Genomic DNA, 24,795 nt, shown 5'->3' on the forward strand with positions numbered 1-24,795 from the left:
GATAAGATTGGGATGACTTAGAATCACATAAATTCCCCTCAGTCCTCCAGCTCTTTCTGCCAGTCCAGAACAGAAAAATAAAGTCTAGAGTGTCAAATTGTAGAGTACACCATGAAAATTCAGGAGAAGGAACAAAAGGTTTTCTCATACCTTCTCTCCTCACTATTTTTAAATCATTCTTGGTTGTGTAGGGTTTTTTTCCAATGAGACATTTTGAATGTTAAAATGATAAATAGGTTCTAGTTAGATTATATATTGATACTTGCTTTTCCCCCAATATAATTACAATTCTTCAAATGCACAGTCAGATGGCTTCATGTAAAGTTGATTCAGCCTCTGAATCATGAGATAATGTACTTTTCTAATCCATTCCTTAGGAAATGATCTAGATGAGATGAACTGGTTTGGGAATCTAATTAGTAGAGGAATGTAAGTGAAATAGGGAGAATTTTGTCATCAGCTGATTCACGCTGCTGCTGCTGCTGCTTCATTTACTACTTTATGAAGCGCCTGAAGATTACTGAGCATCTGTAGGCTTTTGTTGTAGGAATGGAGTCAGGTTTTGCAGAATCTTAGCCATATTGTGGATGCTGAACTTCTTTTGCTTCCCTTGCCCTAACCCTAGAAGTGGTCGTTTTTTTAACATTACCTCAGCTTTCCAAAGTCTCCTTCCCCATGCCCTCCCAAAGAGCCATTCCTTATTGGAAGGAAGGAAGGAAGATAGGGAGGGAAGGAGAGAGGGAGGGAGGGAAGGAAAGAAAAGAAAGAAAGAGAGTTAACAGCGGGGAAGGGAATGTTAAACCAAACTCACCAACTCATCAGAAAAGTCTGAAATTTGTAGTCTTCCATCCCCATACTTCCTGTTGCAGTTGAAACTTGGAAAATAATTGTAATTGCACTACTATAGTATAATTGAAAATCTGAAAACTGTCTGAACACTGAGCTGGTCACTTTCATTTTTTATTAAAGCTCATATAATTTACTTTTTCTGACAGTGATTGTGTTTGGGCTGGTAGTAAGAGGCTGTCCTGGGGAGTTTGAAACTTTTCTAGGCATCCCTATTATTACATAGAAAAAACCAGAGGGTTTCTTTGGATCTTAAATGAGAAAGACTGATTGCTGTTGTGGTTGTAGCTTCATAGTCCTTTACTAGAGACTCAACTTTTGTTCTCATTTTTGCAGCATAATTACTGTATGACATTGGACAAATCACTGACACAAAATGAGCTGTTATGACTCTGGAACAGTCATTTGGACTATTGCAGTGTTGTTTGATTGGATCCTTTGGTTTGTGATAATTTTTCTGTCTTCCAGGTGAAAGCAGTCAAGATGGGATATATTTTGGTTGTGGATGAAGCAGACAAAGCCCCAACAAATGTTACCTGTATTTTAAAAACTCTTGTAGAAAATGGAGAAATGATTCTAGCAGATGGGAGAAGAATTGTTGCAAGTGAGTATTAGAAAAAGACTTTAAGTTTGATAAAGGTAAAGGGAATCAGATCATTTTTCAAAAAGCTGGCTGGCTTTCCTTTTCCTTTGTGTGATTTGGGGACTTTAACAGTTCACAAACTGGGCAATAACATACAAGCAGCATACTAAAAGGCAAGAAAGCTGTTGCAAGAGATTGCTTGCTGTGTTTGGGAGAAATATATTTGGAGTTAAAGATGATTTTTTTAAAGGATATCAAAAAGTCCAAAAATTTAAAGAAATACAAAAAAAATATAAATAATGTTTTTAAAATAGAAAAGCTAAGAAAACAATATCTTAGTAGTAGTTTAGGAAGTTTTTGATACCTCCAACTCTTCAGGCAGAAGGAGAGTTACAAAATAGTGATTCATAGCATGGTAAATAGCACATCAGATTAACAGTTCTCCCAAGACTACCATGCTAGTTTTGCATCTGTAACTAGGGATCACTTTTACAAATTTACCCCTATATTGGGGATGGGGAGAGGATGGGAACCCATCACTTTTAGTTTGAGCATTGTATTTCAAAGCAGGAGACCTGAGTTCAAATCCTTGCCTTCTCTACTTATTAGCTCAGTTGCCACAGGGAAATTGTTTAATGAACCTCAGTTTCTGCATTTGCAAAATTATTCATAGTTCTATTTCCTAGGGAAAGTGCTTTGTAAGCCTTAAAGAGCTAAAAAACATCATATAGCCGTCTCTCAAATGTCTGTGTGTATTATTCCCTTCACATATTTCCTGTAGCAGGTTTTTAATTTTATGTGTCCACTAGTATTCTTCTATTAATATCTGGTTAAAGAATTAAAACATTTAAATATTAGCTTGAACATAGGCAAATAAAATGACTCTTTTATGCCATGTAGAAATTGCTTTGAATTATCTATTCTTTTGACTTGGTCATGCTACCATGGTCTTTTCTATCATTGACTCTAATGACTGTTAGGATTTTATAGGAAAAAAATCATGCATATAATTTTTTCATTCCCTAATTTGTCAGTATGCATCATTCTTTAACACTCAATTTTATCAGCCCTATTTAAGGCTCGCCCAGGACAGCACTGATAAATTTCATGGCTCCTATATGTCAGTTTATGCTAGTTTTGCTTCCTGAAAAAGCTTGAACATTCACATCCGATTTTTTAAAAAGGAGATCGTCAAAAGCAGTGCATACAGCAAATATGAGACAATTTATAAGTAATTTATTAATCTTTAGAGGTTAAGAAAGACATCTAAATAAAGCAAAGTAGCTTTTCAACCTGAGGAAAGTGATACCAGCCAGCCATTTCTGAGCACAAGAAAATTACTATCTTTAAGATTAATCTTTGCTAAAATTTCAGTGTCAAAATGCTTTCAATGATAAATAAGTTTTTGATTTGGGTTTTCATTAGCTTCTCTCAAAATGTTGCCTCTAAGAATGCCTCCTGTGCCATAGCAGCTAATGCCAAAGAAAAAGGCAATAATAGAGTTCCCTGTCCTTCTGATTATATGTTTTTATGTAAATATGTGTATGTATGTGTGTGTGTGTGTGTGTATATATATATCACATACCTAGAGCAGGTGTTCTCAAAATTTGGGAGATTGTGGAATTTTCTGAAAATTCAGTGGAATTTCATACTTTTGAACCTCAATTTCTAATACATTATTGGGTAAGGCCTAGAGATAACAGTCATCACACATTTAAAATATCAACACTGATCAAGATTTCTTTGAAATCTCAAGAGATTCCTTGTGCCCCAGTGCACTAGAATACTTGAGAACATTGAGGCAAAATCAGTAGTCTAGAGCTGTGTTCTTCAAGTCTCAGTGACCATCAGTTCCCACTCACCACCAGAAAAGGTCTAGAACTTGACTGCTGTATCACTCCAAAAATGAAGTGTGATCTCTTTTCATTATATACTAGTCCCACAACCCCTACGAATCAAGACACTTATTTCAAGAAATACAGCTATTGCTGTACTCCTTAGTCACTGCAGGGTGTAGATGAAAATCTTCCTCCTAGACTCACCATAGCTGTTTTTACTATATCTAGTTTTGTTTCTAGTTGTATATCCAGTCATGTTTTAGAATGGACAACTTAATCTATGATGTGTCCAAATTCATGTAACAATGAACTGTCTGAAAACAGGATTCCATTGATTTTATATAATTTGACATTGTAGATGAAATTAAAGTTCACTGCTCCAGTATTTGAGTCATATCACAAAATGTACCTTTTTCAGGATATTTTACTCTAAGCCAGGAATCGATTTTATAAACCAAATTTTGCACAGTATCATGGATTTAATGCCTTTCTCAAAGTCTTTTTCGTTGCCTTTAAATAAAAGGCAGGCTACAATGTTAGTTTAGCGTATACAATGCAAAATCATTCACATCATGTAGTGTTGCCAATTATTATATAGATATAGATATAGGCCTATATAGATATAGGCTTTATGGTCCATCATTTTCTAAAACGAGTTTATAACTAGCACATCTCCTGGAGTGTTCAGCATTTAAACAATGTGCCAGTTAGTTTGTGTTGTCTTTAAAAGGGTGTAACTCTTTGTTCCAAGGAAGATTACTAGCTATCAATAAATGATGCCTTTAGAGAGATTTGAAAATGCTTTTTTCTTCCCAGGTGCTGCTAATGTGAGTGGAAGAGAAAATATTGTAGTGATTCACCCTGATTTTCGAATGATTGTCCTGGCCAACAGACCTGGATTTCCTTTCCTGGGCAACGATTTTTTTGGGACATTAGGTAAATTGCTTTGCCTTCCTGGGGAATAGGAACTAACTAATATAGCTGATAATGGCCCAAAATGGAAAAATGGGCAGTAAGATGAATGACTTTTTGCTTGATCTCAGCTAAACTTGTTTTAGCATCACTATTATCTTTTTTTAAATTTTTATTTGTTATATATAATTAAATTTTATACATATATCAAACATAGAATATACACATACGTATATGACATATATAATGTATATTTTCTACGTTATTACATTTAGATATACCTAGCTATATTCTAGTACATATAACTTAGTATTTTAAATCCTTCTTCCTTTTTTGTTATAAACAAGCACTATTATCTTAAAAGGTGCCGTGTTATAGCAACTTCTAAGTCTTATGGCGAAATATGGCAAAGCCAATTATTTTCTCTAACTGATCTAGCCTTGCTCCAAAGATATCCAGGACTCCTTCATTTACTCCAGAACAGAATTCCGATTCCTAGTTGAAGCCCAGAGCTCTTCATCCTAAGTACTGAGAACCTCTTATGTCTTTGTCTTATGTTAGATGAGATATTGTTCAGGTCTGTGATGATAAAGCTCCTCTAGCCTGGGCCCAGTTCTTTGACTTTGTTCAGTGGAGTTAAGAGAAAAGAACAAGATGCTTCCCTTTAAACTAAATCTAGTTAGGAAGACAAGACATAAGCCTGTTAAATAATTGCAGTTATAAAGTACAACAGTAATAAAGTGCCAAAATGTACAAAATAGAAAATAAGCAAGTGCTAGAGTAAGCCCAAATAGAGAAGGATGATGTTATGACCCCAAGTAATTAGATAAGACTTCATGGAGTCTCTTTAAAGTTTGTACTGGTGATGCTCTAAAACTTGACTAAAAGGAACTCTGGCCATCATATACTGGAACTGAATTCAGTGTGATCTTTGATAAACCAAAAAAAAAAAAAAAAGGTCAGTAGATTGATAGATCTATAGAAAGAGACTATTTTTCCATTTTCCATTATGAATCAGACAAAAGGAAACAATTATATTTGTTTCTTTTACTTTGGGCCATTTATTAGGTTATTTCCTTTTTTCTCATCATCATAGACTAGTTCTAAATCATGTGTGTGTCTTCCTCCCCTAGGTGACATTTTTAGCTGCCATGCAGTTGATAACCCTAAACCACAATCTGAACTTGAAATGCTCAGACAATATGGGCCAAACGTTCCAGAGCCAATCCTTCAGAAACTTGTTGCTGCGTTTGGAGAGCTGAGGCACCTCGCAGATCAAGGAATTATTAACTATCCGTATTCCACCAGAGAAGTTGTCAACATCGTCAAACACTTACAGGTACAGCGTAAATCTATGCGAACATTTGAAAATTTTCAGTCCTATTGCATGTTGCAAAATTTATAAGTTTTCCTGCTGGTTCTTTCAAGTTTTGTCTAAGAATATATATCAAGACAGGGAGTATGTGTGGCCTGAAATAAAGTACTGTAGGGCCTCGTGTATGCCTTTGATTTCTATTTCAAAAATCTTTTGACCAGACCTCTTGTCAAAGGGCATTACTTTTTAAAGCATTTCCCTGGGATTTGGGGAAATTGTGTTATGGAAAGAGGGAAGGCTTAGAGTTAGGAAAAAGAAGGAAGAAACAAACAAGTACATCTCTGATTTAGGACAAGCAACAAGAATTTACTAAGCACCTCCTTCACGGCAGAACTTGGGGCTGGGCAACTCCTAGGGATGGAGGGTGTGCAGACTTGACATAATGCATTGTCCTTCACTTTATGGAAGTTGTAGTCTGGGAACGAGGAGACACAAAAATGACACTAAATTACATGATAAATGCATTAGACAGTTGCTTAAAAAATGTTACTTTTACAATCTGAAGGGAAAGACTGGCATGAGGCTGCATTAAATCGTTTTCAATTCTGGCTCCTGACCTCCGTGCCCTGCTGACTCGTCTTTCCTAGATTAGCAGCGCCCTGCCTCTGCATTGCAAAGTCTGAGTATTTTTTCAGTCATGGACTCTAACTTTTTTGCAGCATTTGACATTGTCGACTACCCCTTTTTTGATACTCTTTCTGGTTTTGGCTTCCATGGAATGACTTTCTTTTCTCTCCTACTGATCTAACCCCTCGCCCTCAGTGAGTGATTCTCCTTACCCCTATGGTAGGGAGACCATCAGGTCTGTCTTCAGGCCTCTTCTTTTTCTCTGTATCTTATCTGCCCCTCCTATAGCTTCAATTATCACCTCTGCAGATAATTTCAAATCTGTGTGCATAATTCCATGGTCTCCCCTGACCCCCTGGACATCCCATCTGCACCTCAAAATCAACATGTCCCAAAGTGAATTTATCCTTTGATTGTGAAATCATTTTAAACTATAGAGCAGAGGGTTTCATTTAACATTGTACTTCTAGTTTCCCATTTGTAAAACATTGTGATTAAGATATAAAAATGAAGATCCTTGGATTTTTATATTCCTGGCTTGGAAAATATAACAAAACAAGTTATTCAGTTCACTTATTCTTTATTTTTTATTAAAATTTTTCAGAACTACTGAGTGTTTTCAAGTCAGCTAAGAAATGCTTGTCTTCATTTATACAGTAAATAGATAAATAGGCTAAAAAGTTGTCATTTTACATCACCTCCAGAGATTATACTCTCTCTTCTTATTTCATGATCTTTCTTTCCTTTTTTCTAACTCATCTGTATTTCTGTCCCAACTTGCTCCATTCCTTTCTTCCTGTTTTTTCCACCCTTCTGCATTGTCCTTTTTTTTTCCTTTATTCTCTTTTTTAAATGATAGTACCATAATCTTGATTAGTACTTTTTATGAGCTCCAGGAGAAGTGGGTCTGTGTATTGTATGATCTTTTTGCCCCGTGTCTAATGCAGAGTAAGTTTTTTTGGAACATTGAACACTTCCATTTAAATATTCTACTCTACCATATTGTATACTACCTTTTCTGAAACCTTAAAGCTAGACATATGAATATCTCAATAGATGCAGAAAAAACTTTTTATAAAACACAGCCCTCATTCCTATTAGAAACACTGGAGAGCATAGGAATAAATGGAGCTTTCCTTAAAATGATAAGCAGCATCTGCCTAAAACCATCAGCAAACATTCTAGGTAATGGGGATAAGTTAGAGGCATTCCCAGTAAGATCAAGGGTGAAACAGGGATGTCCATTCTCACCTCTCTTATTTAATATTGTACTAGAAATGTTAGCTTTAGCAATAAGAGAAGAAAAAGGAATTGAAGGAATTAGAATAGGCAAGGAGGAACCAAAACTTTGCAGATGATATGATGGTATACTTAGGAAATCCTAAAGAATCAACTAAAAAACTACTTGAAGCAATTAACAACTTTAGCAAAGTTGCAGGATATAAAATAAACCCACACAAATCATCAACATTTCTATACATGACCAACAAAGCTCAGCAGCAAGAGATAGAAAGAGAAATTCCATTTAAAGTAACTGTAGACAATATAACGTACTTGGGAGTCCACCTGCCAAGACAAACTCAGGAACTCTGTGAACACAATTACAAAACACTTCTCACACAAATAAAAGCAGATCTAAATAATTGGAAAAATATCAATTGCTCATGGATAGGCCAAGCTAATATAATAAAAATGATAATTCTACCTAAATTAATTTACTTATTCAGTGCCATACCAATCAGACTACTTAAAAATTATTTTTAGAGCTGGAAAAAAATAACAAAATTCATCCAAAAGAACAAGAGGTCAAGAATATCAAGGGAATTATTGAAAAAAATGCACAAGAAGGTGGGCTAGCCATACCAAATCTAAAGCCATACTGTAAGGTGGCAGTCATCAAAACTCTTTGGTGCTGGCTAAGAAATAGAGTGGTGGATCAGTGGCATAGGTGAGGCACAGGAGGCACAGTAATAAATGACTATAGTAATCTACTGTTTGATAAACCAAAAGACTCCATCTTCTGGGATAAGAAATCACTATTTGACAAAAACTGCTGGTAAAACTGGAAGATAGTATGGCAGAAACTATGCATAGACCAACATCTTATACCATATACCAAAATAAGGTCGAAATGGGTACATGATTTAAACATAAAAGGTGATACCATAGGCAAATTAGGGGAAGAAGGAATAGTTTACTTCTCAGATCTATGGAGAGGAGAACAATTTATGACCAAACAAGAGATAGATAATTTATGAAATGCAAAATGGATGATTTTGATTACATTAAATTAAAAAGGCTTTCTACAAAAAGAAACAGTGTAGCCAAGATCAGAAGGAATGCAAAAATCTGGGAAAGAATTTTTACAGCCAGTGTTTCTGATAAAGTCCTCATTTCTAAAATATATAGGGAACTAAATCAAATTTATAAGAATGCAAGTCAAAAAAAAAAAAAAGAATGCAAGTCATTCCCCAGTTGAGAAATGGTCAAAGGATATGAACAGGCAGTTTTCAGATGAAGAAATCAAAGCTATCTATTGCCATATTTTTAAAAAATGCTCTAAATCACTATTGATTAGAAAAATGCAAATTAAAACCACTCTGATTTACCACCTCACACCTATCAGATTGTCTAATACGACAAAACAAAAGGATAATAATAAATGTTGGAGAAGCTGTGGAAAAATTGGAACACTAATGCATTATTGGTGGAGTTGTAAACTTATCCAGCCATTCTGGAGAGCTATTTGGAACTATGCCCAAAGATCTATGGAGTTGTGCATACCCTTTGACCCAGTAATACCACTACTAGGTCTGTATCCAAGGAGATCTTAAAAAGGGAAAAAAGACCCATATTTATAGCAGCTCTCTTTGTGATGGCAAAGTATTAGAAATCAAGGGGATGCCCATCAATTGGGGAGTGACTGAATAATTTGTGGTATATGAATGTAATGGAATACTTTGTGCTATAAAAAATGATAAGCAGGCAGATTTCAAAGAAATCTGGAAAGACTTAAGCAGACTGACACTGAGTATAGTGTGCAGAACCATTGTACACAGTAACAGCAACATTGTGTGATGATCTACTGTGATGGACTTAGCTCTTCTCAGCAAGACAGTGATACAAGACAGTTTCAAAGGATTCATGATGGAAAATGCTCTCCACATCCAGAAAAAAGAAGTGTGGAATCTGGATGCAGATTGAACCATACTGTTTCTACTTTTTTTTCTTTTTTGAGGTTTTTCCCTTGTATTCTGATTCTTCTTTCACAACATGACTAATGAAGAAATATGTTTAATGGGATTGTACATATATAACCTATATCATATTGCTTTCTGTCTTGGGAAGGAGGGAGAGAAAAATTTGGAACTCAAAGTCTTATAAAAACAAATGTTGAGAGGCAGCTAGGTGGTATAGTGGATAAAGCACCAGCCCTGGATTCAGGAGGACCTGAGTTCAAATCTGGCCTCAAACACACTAGCTGTGTGACCCTGGGCAAGTCACTTTATCCTCATGGCCCTGCCCCCCCCCCAAATGTTGAAAAATATCTTTACATGTAACTGGAGAAAAATAAAATACTATTAAGATTGAAAAAAAACTTGAAAGCTAGAAAGTTTCAGGAAGTATTGATTTTCAAATTATTGAACATTTGAATAAGAGAAATGATTTCTCTTGTGTGAAAGAGCAGCTAGCTCCAAAGTTAAAAAAAAAATTCTTTTTTTCAGAAAGTAGTATTCTGGCCACCTAGGTGAATATCAAATATGACATAATTGTACCTATCTAAATTATATTATTTTTATTTTTTCTAAACTTTTGCTAAATTAGATTGAGTTTTTATCCTGCCTATTATTTTTAAATATACTATTATTTGCTACCATTTTTGACTTTTATTGCATGCTAGAACTTAACAGTATGCCTAAGAAATGTTTTGTTTTGTTTTTTATTTTTTAATACAGAAATTTCCCAATGAAGGACTTGCCAGTGTGGTAAGAAATGTGTTTGACTTTGATTCCTACAACAGTGATATGAGGGAGATTTTGATGAACACTTTACACAAATATGGGATACCTGTTGGAGCAAAACCTACCAGTGTGCAGCTAGCAAAGGAGTAAGATGAACAAGTTGATTTAAAAAAACCAAACCTCTTATTATCATAACAATTCTGATTTTAACTCATGCTAATTCATTTAAAGCATACTGTTATAATCCCTGATAAATTCGCTTGGGGTTAAAGTGACTTTTCCCTCCAAGATATGCAAATATATTACTACTCAATATAATTAAATAATTCCTTTCCATGCACCTGTAAATTATTCTTCTGAGTGTCACATAAGTAGTTGTAAGATAATTAAATAAAGGGAAATATTTGTTTCTTATTAGTCTGTGGGTTTTTTGTTTAATTCCTGTTAATTCTCAATATTACTTAATTTGTTTAAAAGTTAATAACAAAAATTATTTCACATAAGAAAACCACACAAGGAACATTCTTTTGTTACCAAGATGATTTTATTTTATATATATGTGTGTGTGTGTGTGTGCATATATATATATATACTTACATACCCACACATGTATCACCTGATTAATTATTACATATAGCATTTGAATTTTCAAGTCTTTGGCAAGTTTGCTCCACCCAAAGAAGATGATGGTAATGAAGCTGGTCCAACTTAATCTCAATGTGGGTCAGTTAACTTCCTTTTATTCATCGTCAAAATCTGTACCCCTAACATTGAATGGCTATCTCGCAAATGTGTGCTGTTGACCAGAAGGATAACTGGTAAATAAAGTATTAGTGGATCAGGACAAATCCATCATGATTCCTGGAAAAATAGTTTATAAAGAAGCCAGATAATATAAATGTTATTAAGTTTAATAAGTCTAGCATTGTGACTGTAAGTCATAAATTTTATTAGAAAATATTATTTAGTATTTTTAAACAACTTTAAATTTATTTAGCTAAAATGTATAGAAAATGCATATTTATCATTTTGTTAGAAAATATTTTGTCAATAAGAATTCAAAATTATTTCAGTAATTTTTATGTCTATATTACATATTCAACTGTTTTTCATATTTTTTTAAAATGTAGATGTTTTAGAACAATCTAGTCCAAACTTTTGCCAATGAGAGCAAACCATTAAATCAGAAATTGCTTACAGAGAAACAAATATTTCCCTTTTTAGTGATCAGACCACAGAATGAAATTATGCAAAGATATTTGCATTGGTTTTTATTATTAATGAGCAGGAAATTTTTTCCTGGAAAAATGTTATGGTTAATGCATTTGTTAATGCATAGATTCTTCCTGCAGTAGTACTGCTATGCTTGTTGCCTAGCAACCATATGGACATGTTAAAGGAAGGTTAGTAACCTAATTATTATGGCATTTCTTGCTTAGGGCATTCCATTGGTAACTGCCCTCTGCCTTAGAATGAACGTGTGTCCTTTACATATCCTAGTTTTTAATAGTGAGAGTTATTCTCTATTTGCTTGTTAAAAATAATTTCTTAATTGTCAAGTTAGTGTGTGAGGCTCTTATACCTCTGATAGTGAAATTCACTGTATTATATGTTCTGTTTATTTAAACTAGACATTTGAAGTAAGAGAACCTAATTTACTTTTTCTTCATACTGGGCACACATTTGAGGTAAAAGATGAAATTCTTATATTGAATAAGTAATCATAATTATGGGGGGGCAGCTACATGGCACAGTGGATAGAGCACTGGGCCTTGAGTCAGGAAGACTTCTCTTCCTGAGTTCAAATCCTGCCTCAGACATTTACTAACTGTGTGACCCTGGGCAAGTCACTTAACCCTATCTGTAAAATGAACTGGAAAAGGAAATAGCAAACTATACCAATATCTTTGTCAGGAAAAACCCAAAGGGGTCACAAAGGGTCAGATATGATTGAAAAACAATGAAACAACAAAAGAATCTTAATTAGGACTATTAGAAATTTCAGTGCCCAAAAAAGAAAACAATTTTCTATATTTTCATCCTTTAAAGGATAATTCATTTCATCTATTTAATTTTCTGCACTGTGTAAATCACCACCCAACACTTTAATCCTGTGTGATTCCTGCCCCTGTTCTTCAGCAGAACTTCCATAAAGCTTGTACTCAGTGTGCAGGAAGACCTCTTCAGAGTCTTTGGTAGTTCATGAATCCTAGTGCACATTCAAGCTTTCAGTCTGTTATCACTCTTCCTGTATGAGCAGCCCACCTCCTTCTCCATTCCTTTATAAACCTGATGATGTCTTCTGCTATCAAGGTTTTCTGCTGTGGTCCACTTACCCTTCTTCTGTGGGTGATTTTATCATCCATTAATAACCCTCAGCCATAATAACAACAATAAGTGCTTTAAGGTTTGCCAAGTTCTTTACCGACATGATCTCATTTTATGCTCAACACGCACATTCTTCCCTTTATTTTTTGTTATACTTACTTCTTGACTTTTAAAATTCCAAGACATTTCTCCTTCACATAATGAATATATTAATAAAGTAATAGATGGACCATCTTGAAGGACAGCATGGTTAGAAAGCTGTCCTTAAAGCCAGGAAGACATGGGTGCAAGTCCTGCCCCTGATACATGCTTGACTGTCTGATACTGAACAGGTTACCTCTTCCAGAGAAGGAGCTGACCTGTATTTGTATGAGTAGTTTCCTCACTGGGAATTCCATGAACCAATGAAATCCTAGCTCCTATGTCAGTTCCTATCCTTGCTACCTTGAATCAAGTTGGTAGCTGTGTGAATGAAGATGAGTATGGATGTGAGAGAAGATGTGGAGGGGGAAGGCTTTGAGAGCAAGCCAGGTATGACTTGTCTGTCATCTGAGCAGCTGGCCTCATCACATTTGGGCGGCCCATTTCATACCTTAAAGAGGCACTGGCACAGTGAAATCACAGAATGGGACACTTGCTAACTGAGGGACCAGCAGTAAGTCATTTCCCATCTCTAAAACCTTTACTCTCCTTTTTTGTAATACAATGGTAATGCTTGCTTTCACAGGGAGAAAAGTGCTTGTATACCTTAGAATATTGTGAAAATGTGAGTTATTTCTATCATAAATGTACAACAATTCTAATAACAACAACTAGCATTTATGTTATCCTTTAAGGTTTGCAAAGCACCGTTATATGTTATTTATTTGATCCCCCCCAACAACCTTGTGATGTAGGAGATTTTACAAGTGAGGAAACTGAGTCTGAGAGTAGTTAAATGACTTGGTGTCAGGGTCATCCAGCTAGTGTCTCAGACAGGATTTGAACTTAAGTCTTACTCCAATTCCAATTCTTAAGTCATTGAATCACTTAAGTGCATCTATGTTTATATATGTATGCATGTTTGTGTCTCTGGCATGTTAACAGTTTTAATCTTAGCGATGTGCTTTGGCAATAACTAAGAGCACTAATGTACTAAGAAAGTACTTTTCTTAGAAATATTTCCCCTTTTCTTTTGTCTGTATCTATATCTAAAGTGGTTTGTATTATACCTTATGTTAGATTTACATGCTATCATGTACAAAAGTATTTCAGAATTTGGAGCTCCTTTAAGGATGAAATATATCACCTATTGATATAATCACATCTCTGTACAGTATAGGAAAAAGTGAATTTAATATTCAAACCCTAAAAACAATATGGGTATGAAAGCAATCTCTTAAACTGAAGTTTATGTCTGGACACTCAGGGTCAAAATACTCTACTTAAAAGGTTTTTAGAATTATTAATGACCCACTTAATAAATCCTTAAAGCATAGACTCATGAAACCTATGATGGTTGTAATAGATGCAATTTTCTTGCAGTACACATCAGTGACTTTGACTCTTGGGCTTTAACAAGTCTGAGAGTGAAAAATTGACCGCAGATTTGGTTAGTCCTTGAAGCAAGAAAATAAAGTGATACTTCTCCTTACCCTTGCCCTATAATACACATAACAGAGGACTCATGGTGAATAAATAGCATTCAGTGGTCATGCAGGACTTGGTTTGGGAAGGGAGAAGACAGCAAAGGGGAAAGGGATTGAGCATTTATACAGCACCTCCTATGTGCCAGGCACTTTTTTACAAAATAGTATATCATTTGATCCTCACGTTATGATCCCCACTTTACAACTGAGGAAACTGAGGCAGAGATGAAGTGACTTGACTGTGAATGACTGAGCTAGGAAATGTCTGAGCCTGGATTTGAACTTAGGTTCTCCTGATTGCAGGCCTAGCTCTGTATCCACATTGCCAACAGCTGCCTCCAAGCAGAGAGCAAAACATGGTTAAACCGTTGTTGGTGACACCTGCCTCTTGATGGAGGAGCTGGTATATGTGTGAATAGAATTTTAACCTCATCTTTATTGCTGTAAAAATGGGATGCAGGGGCAGCTAGGTGGCGCAGTAGATAGAGCACTAGCCCTGGATTCAGGAGGACCTGAGTTCAAATCCAGCCTCAGACACTTGACACTTACTAGCTGTATGACCCTGGGCAAGTCACTTAACCCCAATTGCCTCACCAAAAAAAAAAAAAAAAAAAAAAAAGGGATGCAGTGGGGTCTAGTTAAGCAAAATAAAGGCCAGAACAAGATGAGGGGAGCTTGGGGCCACTGCTCTGTTATTAATTCAGATGAGAGCTGGGACTAATGGAGCACTTATAAAAGCGCCCAGTGGTGCAGTCTCCAGCCTCTAGAAAGGCTCACCCAGCTCTTAGCTCTCCATCCCCAGGGCTTGCTTCTTTTGGCTTCCCCTATTTATTTCCTCATCAATCTTTGTTGATTTTCCTGATTTGCACTTTCTCATCCTGACCATATAGTACCTAAGTCATTCATTTGCTTGACCCAATTAACTAGTCATTCAATATTATAATCTTTGGGAGGGAACCATGATGATAGAGATCTAATAATCTGTCATGAGAGGTTGCCTACTAATATTCCTGTGAGAGCCCCTTGGGCAGATGTGTTTGGTTAGACTATAAACTTCCTGAAGACAAGAACCATGAATTATTTGTTGGCTTTCACGATAGGATTGTTACACACATTACCTTGTATATATGATACATTAAAAAAAAAAGTTGTTGAATGACTGCTCACAAGGGTATTTTGAGAATATAGAGCTAAAGTCAAAAAGAATCTCAGAAGACATCTCTGGTCTAAACCTCTCATTTTACAGGTAAAGAAATCGAGGCCCAGGATGATTAAATGATTTACCTAAGTCACACAGCTTGTGAATATCATATAGCATCAGAAGCCAGGACAATTTTTTAATATAGAAAAGGCATTTTAACGGATGTAGACGTCACTTATAATAGAAAATTACTTCCCTAATTCATTTCTAGTAATATTTTCTGGGAAGTTTGCAGCAATGCAATATTTTAAATGATGCAAGTTCATTTGAGCAAAACTTTACCAGGATTCTGTTTAATGCTACATTTTTCTCCAATGGGGAATAAAGGCCGACTATTAATACTTTTCATTTTATTAAAACTTGAAGAGGTTTGCGTTTTCTCATAGGACAAACTACCATCCCTGTATCTGGAAACAGAGGGTTGCATGTGAAGTTTTGTAGCAAGTTAATCACTCCCAGATTAGTACTCTCAGGAAAAATGCCTTTGGGGAAAAAAAAAAAAACTTATGTGGAATTAAAGGCAAGGTTAATATAATTAAAGGCATTTAAAGTTCATTTAAAATCCCTCCAGCTTTGTCTAATGTTCTTCCATGTAGCAGGCATGTTTCACTGAGAAGGGTACTTTATGAAAACACTTCATTCCCAGGCACCCTGATTAAAAAATTGCTAATCTAGACCGAAGTGTTCATATTTTAGAATGTTTTTACTCTGTTATAGTTGTTTCTTGAGATTTTAAATTTTAAGACATTTCTTTATATAATGAATAAATCCATAAAGTGTTAGATGCAGTGCCCTTGTGGGCAAGAGCCATTCATATCAACTGCTTAAATATTATCTGATTGGTACACACAAGAATGATGGCAATAGACAAACCATACATGAAAATATATATATGTGAAAGTGCCTTAAGAATGACTTAATTTATGGAGAGGCCCCTGTTCTGGCCGTGTAATAATTGTTCAGTTGTCTTACTGTCATTCATTCTTCTCTTGATTTCCAAAGCTATCATAAAATTAAAATCTCATTGCCTACAACTCACTATTCTGTGCTCTCTGGAATCCTTGTTCTCTTATTAACAAACTGCCCTTTGGTGTAGACTTTCTCCTCTTACACTCCTCTATCTTCTCTCAGTAGACACAGCATCCCTGGAAACTTTTTCTAATTCTGGATGCTCTTTCTCATGTACACCCAGTTACAGCTGGGCCAGAAGAAGGCATCCTTCCTACCCACTGCCACTTACAGACTCCACTCTGCTGCTGTCACTCAGCCACTTGTTCTTTGAGATTCATTCTATCCATCTCTTTCCAGATACTAGGTAATAGAAGATTCTAGGTCATTCTCCCTCCGTTCTTAAGGAGTTCAGTAGTTGATCCAGACTTTCTCTGAACCTAAACCCCTTTCCTTCTAACTGAGGAATTCATTATCATTGTTGATGTTCCTTCAGACACCCTAGCATCTTATTTCATCAACCTTCTCGGCCTCATGACCTGCCTATTCACTGCGCCTCACTGGATTATCGGACTAGAGATTGGAGCTGGAAGGGAACTCAGAGGTCATCTAAGTCCAGTCTCCTTATGTCATGGATAACAAAACTGAGACCCAGAAAAACAAAGTCGTTTGCCCAGGGCCACACATATAGTAGGTGACAAATGCAAGGAATCTGATCCTAGGCGCTAGGGTTCCAAATCTAGCACTCTTTCCACTGTACCCCAGGGGTGGCCATAGCATTGATCTCACAGTGTCACCGCTTTTCTTCTTTCTCTTATGTATCTGACCTTTCCAGTCTCTTCTGCTGGATTATCGCCCAGGTCCCAGTCTCTGAGTCTACTCTGTGGCTCTCCTGGTTTGATGGTGGTGATGGCATTGGTTCCCTTGGTTCGGTGATCATCTGATGTAGATATATAGAGGTATCCATCAATATATAGATGGACATGTGTGTATCCAGTTATCCGTCCACATTGTGACTTCCCCCATCATGGCTTCAATATATTGCCTGTCAGCATAAGAAATTCAATGGAAATTTAGGGGGAGTTTTATAGCCATCTTTTCTTCTTCATCTTAACATATCCTTCATTATCTTCATAAACGCCATTCACTCCACTCCACTGCTGCTTTCTCACTTCATTACCCCTACTCTGCCTTCACTTGAAACCATCCAAAATCTTGATCCTATAGGTAACTAGTTCAACTGAATCAACCAACAAGCATTTATTATGTACTTAATATATGCCAAGCACTGTGTTTAGATAGACACTGGGGATACAAAAATATAGATAAAACAGTCTCTGCTCTTATGAAGCCTATGTTTTAGTGTAAGACATCAGCTAAACATATCATATATGCAAATTGGGGAAAATAGAGACTCAGTGGTGGGAGGAATTAGATGACTACTATATTTACATATCCAGCCCTTACCTCTCTCCTGATCTCTATTCTTACATCACCAAAATCTCAAATTCAATATGTCTAAAATAGAACTTACTATTTTTTCCACTAAACCCACCTCACCTTTCTACCTCTCTATTTCCCTATTTCTGCTAAGGCTTCCACGGTTCTTCCAGTTACCTACATTTACAGCCTTGAAAGCATCCTTTAAAAAAAAAAAAAAAAAGGAAGGAAGCATCCTCAATTTTGTGTCTCTTCCTTATCCTTTGTGTCCAATAAATGACCAGTCTTTTTGAATCTACCTCCTCACTATTCCTCATATTAATCCCCTTCTTTCCATTCACATGGCCAGAACCTTTGTTCAGGACCTGATCACCTCTCCCTTGGACTCTTACGACAGTCTCTTAAATTTTTTTTTAATTTATTTTTTCTCAATTACATAAAAAAACAATTTTTAATATTTGTTTTTTAAAGTTTTGAGTTCCAAATTCTCTCCTTCCTTCCCCTCCCCCAAAAGGTAAGCAATTTCATATAGATTATACATATGAAGTCATGCAAAACATATTTCCATATTAGTCATATTATAAAACACAGACTTCCCCCAAAAAGAAAGAAAAATAAAGTTTAAAAGTGTGCTTTAATTTGCATGCAGACTCAGTTCTTTCTCTATAGGTGAATAGTATTTTTCATCATAAGTCCTTCAGAATTTATAACAGCCTCTTAATCAGACTCACAAGTCCTAGCCTCTCCTCTCAGTCGTCCATACAGCTGCCAAACTCATATTCCTAAAGCACAAATCTGACCCATGTTCCACCATGATAAAGCATGAGCAGCTCTCAGTTGCAAAATACAAATTCCTAGCTTGGTATTTAAAACCATTCACAAAATTCCCCAGACATTTCATATTACTCTCTCAACAAGCATTTATTAAGGCTTACTTTGCAACGGCACTGTGTTTGCTCTCTTCCCTTCCCCCTTCATTGTATCCAGCCAATATGGGCTAATGGTCCCTTTGCCCAACGTCATCACCCACTCTGTTGCCCTTGCTCAGGCTGTGTCTCCCATGCCTGGAAAGCATTGCATTCTTGCCTCAGCCTCTTGGAGTCCCCAGTTCCCCTCAAGGCTTAGCCTGGGTGCTTCCTCTTATGAAAGACGTTTTCTGATCCCACCAGGTGTTAGTACTTTCACCACCCTTTCCTAAAAATGACTTTGCATTTCCCTTGTGTTTTCTTAGCCCTGTGCAGCTTAGAATATTTGAGGGCAGGGGATTGTTTTGATTTTTGTCTTTGTACTCCCAATACCAGTGCTGGGCTTAAAAGTCAAGAAGAAGGGGCAGCTAGGTGGCACAGTGGATAGAGCCCCAACTCTGGAGTCAGGAGGACCTGAGTTCTCAAATCCAGCCTCAGACACTTAACACTAGCTGCGTGACCCTGGGCAAGTCACTTAACCCCAATTGCCTCTCTCTCTCACACATACCCACACATACAAAAGTCAAGAAGGAAGGAAATAAGCCTTTATAAAGTGCCTACTTTGTAACAAGTGCTGTGCTAGGTGGCTGACTACGCCAAGTTAGTGCTTTATCAACTGTCCCACCTAGATACCTAGAACAGGAACCTAGATACTTAGAACAGGAACCTAGATACGTAGAACAGGAAGATCTGAGTTCCAAATAAGCCTCAGATACTTGAGACCCTGGTTAAGTCACTTGACCTCAGGCTTCATTTCCTCATTCTCAAAATGGGGATATTAATAGCACCTACCTCACAGGGTTATTGTAAGGACAAAATAAGATAATATTTGTAAAGTGCTTCGAAACCTTAAAACTCTACATAAAAGCTAGCTTGCTGCTAGTAATAGTAATAATAGCAGTAGTGGTAGCAACAGCAGCAGAAATATAGAGTCTGGTTTTACAATAAATTGAATTGAATTTAAGAAAAAAAACTTTGAATTAGCTACATACAAATTATACAATATTTTTGTAGACAGAATTTAGGGTAGCTTAAAAATCACCCCAAAGATGCTAGTACAGATCTATACAGAAATGGTATGATGTTTTGGCAACTTTCCCTTTCCTCCAGGAATTCCAGCTACAGTGATGTATATACTCAAGAGGTAGGCAAGAGTATCCAATACTCTGGGCAGTTTACCTCAATGACCCATGAGGCATGGCAAAAGTTTCTTCATGGGTATTAAGTGAAAAATCTGTGGTGACAATTGTATTAATTCTTACTTCCCTGCCTAGAATTCATGCCTAGTATGGATACTCCCTTTTCCCCAAACTGATCCTTGAGTTAAACTCAAACTCTCTCCAAAGTTCCTGTTTCTTCTTTTCTTCCTGCTCTGACACCCAGGCAAGCCACAATGTCAAATGTGATGTAGAACAGATTTGTTGTTTTCAGCTACAGCTGAAATGAGCAATGACCAATGAAAAGGTAAATTAATAGTAATGATAATAATAGCTAGCATTTAAAAAGCACTTTAAGGGTTTTCAAAGCCCTTTATATGTTATCTCAACGAATTAACCAAGCAAGGATTAAGTATGTAAGTGTAGTAAGATATTTCTGTGCAATATATCATTGTAAGTATGAATAGCTGCATAAAAATATGAGCTGAAACTACACCATATTTTTATTATTGAATGACACAGGAATATATGAATTCTTAAAACTTAAAAGGGCCTTTGATGTCTCAGTCTATTTAATCTTACTGTCTTATTTTCTTGCCCTATTAATGGTCTCAGGACTTGGTAAATACAACAAACACAAATTTTGTTTAACACGATTACCCATTTGTGGACCCTCCAGAGATATCTGGGGTACCATGAGATTCTGTAAGATCATATGAAGATTGACAGCACACTGCCAAAGAAACGAAATACAGTGTTCTCTTTTACATTCACTTGACACACAGAACTCTTGCTTCATATGCAGTATTAATAAGATTAATTCTTTTTATTAGCGATTACAGAACATTCATTTTCAATTCAGCAATTAAGGTCCTACTATGTGTACTATATCAGGTGCTGGAGAGGGAAAGATGAAATAATGTAGTAACCATTTCCTTTAAAAGATACAGTTTTGCCTCTTCCTGCCTTTCTTTGTTACAGCCATAATGATCCCAATGGTAGAGGTTTTCCTGGACCCTTCAACTCTTCTTTCCAGCCTTTGTAGAATCTTGTCACCGTTTAGATTCTTCCACTGGAGCCACAGGGAACTTTCTCCTTAAAATGAGCTCTCCTGAGAACCACTTCATTTGGCATTGCTGGCCTCATCACCATTAATGTAATGGAAGTTGGCTTGAGCAGAGCAATGGTTAATCACTGCAGCATGAATATATTCCTAATCACTTGTGACTTCAGGCCCTGTGGAAAAAACACAGTTCACTAGGTAATTTGGCAACCAGATCTTCAAACTTAAAAAAAAAAGTATGCACAAAGAAGGTGCCTCCCCTCACAGGTTTTCATATTTCTTGTCATGCTGAATAGCTTTATTTTCTCACCACAGCTCTTGTGTTGTGTGCTACAGAATTTAACTAATTTTTATACTTCTTTGCTCTATTATAGAACACACCCCTCACAGCCAACAATGCCTCTCTGCACATCTTAGACTAGCTTCATTTACCCTGAGTACCTTTTTAAAGAGATATTTGTCTAAAATTGATATCCTCTGTTGCAGTATTAATTGCAGTTGCTTTTCATTAGACAGAAACTATTGGCCCTTCATAATGGAGTCGTCCTTTATAACACTTCAGTTCAACTTCCCTCCTTGGAGGAATTCCACTGTTTTTTTCTCTTTCAAAATAGGAAGAAATATTGGATTTCCACTTGTCCTCATGGTGGGCGGGGGTAGGGGGTGGGAAGTGTTCAAGTAGTTTTGTTGCCTACTCCATTTTGTATTTTGGGGGGGTTGTTGTTTTTGTTTTATCTTTAATTTTGCTGTTTTCCATAGATATAATCATAGGATCATAATCTTAGGACTGAGAGGGACCTCAGTGGTCATCTTTCCTTACCCCCTCATTTTGCAAATGAGGAAAATGAGGTCAACAGAGGAATCTGCTTAAAGGACACATAGGTAATTAAGGACAGAGCTAGGGTTCAAACCCCTATCTGCCTACTCAAAATCTAGTATTTCCTTTCCACTGTACTCTCCATACTTCTTTTTGTTGTTTTTATTGTTGTTTTTCTGTTTAGAATTTGATTTTCCAAATTACATGTAAAAACAAATTTTGACATCAATTTTTTAAAACTTTGTGTCAGGGGCAGCTAGGTGGCACAGTGGATAAAGCACTGGCCCTGGATTCAGGAGGACCTGAGTTCAAATCCGGCCTCAGACCCTTGACACTTACTAGCTATGTGACCCTGGACAAGTCACTTAACCCTCATTGCCCTGCAAAAAAACCCAACACTTTGTGTCCCAACTTCCCTTCCTCCCTCCCTTCCCGCCTCCCTCCCCCAAGAACTCAAGCAATTCAATGTAAATTATACATGAGTAGTCATGGAAAACATCTCCACATTAGCCAGGTTGTGAGAGAAAACAGACAAAAACAAAACTTCAGATTTAGGAACTATCAAAAAAAATTATGCTTCAATCTGTTTTCAGATATCATCAGTTTTTTCTCTGTAGATGGATTGTAATTTTCATAAGTCCTTCAGAGTTATATTGGATCGTTGCATTGTTGAAAATAACCACATCCTTCCCAGCAGATCATCTTAAACTATTGCTGTTCTTTTGTATACAGTACATTTCACTCTGCTTCAGTTCATGTAGGTCTTTCCAGGTTTTTCTGATAGCATCCTATTCATCATAACCTTTATATGGTACCTTAAACTTAACAAAGAATTTTCTTCACAATAGCCCAGCAAAATAGGTACCATACGTTTTGCCATTATAATGAATCATCATAACTATTTCCCTCCATCCTATTCCCTTCCCATGATATTTACTCTATTTTCTATCTTCTTTTACCCTATTCCTCCTCAGAAGTGTTTTGCTTCTGACTGCCCCCTCCCTGTTCTGCCCCCCCTTCTCCCTTCTTTCACCCTTCCCTCCTTATCTTCTTCCCCTCCTACTTTCCTGCTGGGTTAGATAGATTGCTCCTTCCAATTGGGTGTATATGTTATTCTCTCCTTGAGCCAACTCTGATGAGATTAAGGTCTTTGAGCTAATTCTGTGTTCTAAATTTTCTTTCTCCCTCCCTCTTCAACCCTCCCTATGAAATCAAGCAATTCAATAAAAGTCATACATTGCAGTTATGCAGAACATCTTCACCTTCCTCAAAAGTGTTTTGCTTTTTACTGCTCCCTCCCCCAGTCTGCCCTTCCTTCCTCCTCCCCCCAACCCCCCCCCATCTCCTTCCTCTCCAACTTTCCCTCAGGGTAAAATATATTACTATACCCACTTGAGTATGTATGTTATTCCCTCTTTGAGCCAAGATTAGGAATTAGTCCTACTGAATTCCTACCCATCTTTTTTTTTTCTTTTCTTTTTTCTTTTCTTTTTTGCAGGGCAATGAGGGTTAAGTGACTTGCCCAGGGTCACACAGCTAGTATGTGTCAAGTGTCTGAGATCCAATTTGAACTCAGGTCCTCCTGAATTCAGGGCTGGTGCTTTATCCACTACACCACCTTGCTGGCCCCCTTCCCATCTTTAAAACCCAACTCAAATGCCCCTTCCAGCATGAAAGCTTTGCTGGTGTATTCCCCACTTTCTAGTCAGTAATAGTCTTCCCCTTTGGTCTTCTCATAGCATTTTTACCTAATAAATTATGATATAATAATATATACTATATCAGAATATAGTATATAGTATGGTTATCTATGTTTCAGCAGCAGCATTGATATAGCATTTATATAGTTCTTTAAGGTACGAAAAGTATTTTACTTATGCTATCTAACTGATCTTCATAACAACCCAGGTGAAATGGGTGCAACTATTAACGCCACTTTGCAGATGAGGCAACCGTGGCTGATAGAGCTAGGTGGTACAAAGGTTAGAGTTCTAGACTCAAGAAGACCTGAATTCAAATTCTGCCTTAGACACTAGCCATGTGTCTTTGGACAAGTCACCTAACTTGTATAAGCCTCAGTTTCCTCATCTGTAAAATGGAAATAATTAATTGTACTTACCTCACATGTTGTTGTGAGAATCAGTTGAAACTACAAAAGCCCCTGTGCAGACTTAAAGTGCTACATAAATTCCAACTGTTATTATTATTGTTGTTGTTACAATATGACTTGCCTATAAACAGCTAATAAGTGAAATAGTATTTAACCTTGGTTTGAACTGTCTCCAAGTCCGGTGCTCTACTGTGTCATTTAGTCTCTCTCTCTCTTATTCCTGCTACTATTTTGTAAGCTTCATGAGATCAGGGACCATGTCTTTTCTAAACTTTGTATCTTCCACAATGTCTAGTGTGAACTTTTTCCTGTACTAGTAGGTACCTCATATATATTTGTTTCATGCATTTGCAAATTGTCTTAGTATGAGACAAAGTCTTGAGAAGTATGGAAAACCATGAAATCTTAGGAGAGCTGCTGAAGTTGACATTCTTTGCTTTCCTCTCAAAGATGGCATCTAGTAGAGAATTTTTGAGGCTCTGTGTACTTCATAGAGTTCCATTGGGTTTTCGTCAAAGCTAGTGATTCTTACAGCTAAAACATGTTTAAATAAATTGATAAAAATAGGTATGTCAATAGCTTTGAAATTCATAATACCCATAGAAAGATCCAAATCTTTTTCATATGTTTCCTTTATAACATGGAAACAGCTCTGCCAAACATCCAGAGAAACACAGAAATTTGCCAGAACACACTCTCAAAATCTAAAATCACTTCTTTTTATGGAAACAAACTTAGACAAATCCACCATATATCATTTAGATTATGGACCATTCTTCATTTTGTTGTCTATTCACAGGCAGGAGGTTATAATCTGGAAAAGACAATTTTTCTTTCTTTTTTTTTCTTTAACCTAGCTCGATGACTGCACTTATATCATTGTGTAGCTATTCACTTTTCTTTTGTTTGTGGGTTTCATTTGTTCTCCAATTTTTGATTAAGATTTCCACAAAGAATTAAGAAACATCATGGCGTAGGAATTGAAGGCTATGATAGATCGAGTGCCTCATTGTTTTATGAAATATGAATTCGTGAATGACACTGAAGATGAAAAG

General features: G+C 36.5%; 1 protein-coding gene across 1 annotated transcript in view; it reads left to right on the forward strand.

Moving 5' to 3' along the window:
* Positions 1-24,795, forward strand: part of VWA8 (von Willebrand factor A domain containing 8) — a 411,604-nt gene that overhangs the window by 208,655 nt on the left and 178,154 nt on the right. Inside the window, exons 23-26 of the mRNA XM_043992994.1 lie at positions 1,315-1,450; positions 4,084-4,203; positions 5,313-5,518; positions 10,078-10,229. Coding sequence (XP_043848929.1) covers positions 1,315-1,450; positions 4,084-4,203; positions 5,313-5,518; positions 10,078-10,229 — 614 coding nt within the window. The remainder of the gene's footprint in view (positions 1-1,314; positions 1,451-4,083; positions 4,204-5,312; positions 5,519-10,077; positions 10,230-24,795) is intronic.

The sequence above is a fragment of the Dromiciops gliroides genome, chromosome 3 (genome assembly GCF_019393635.1).
Source record: "Dromiciops gliroides isolate mDroGli1 chromosome 3, mDroGli1.pri, whole genome shotgun sequence".
Taxonomy (NCBI): Eukaryota; Metazoa; Chordata; class Mammalia; order Microbiotheria; family Microbiotheriidae; genus Dromiciops; species Dromiciops gliroides.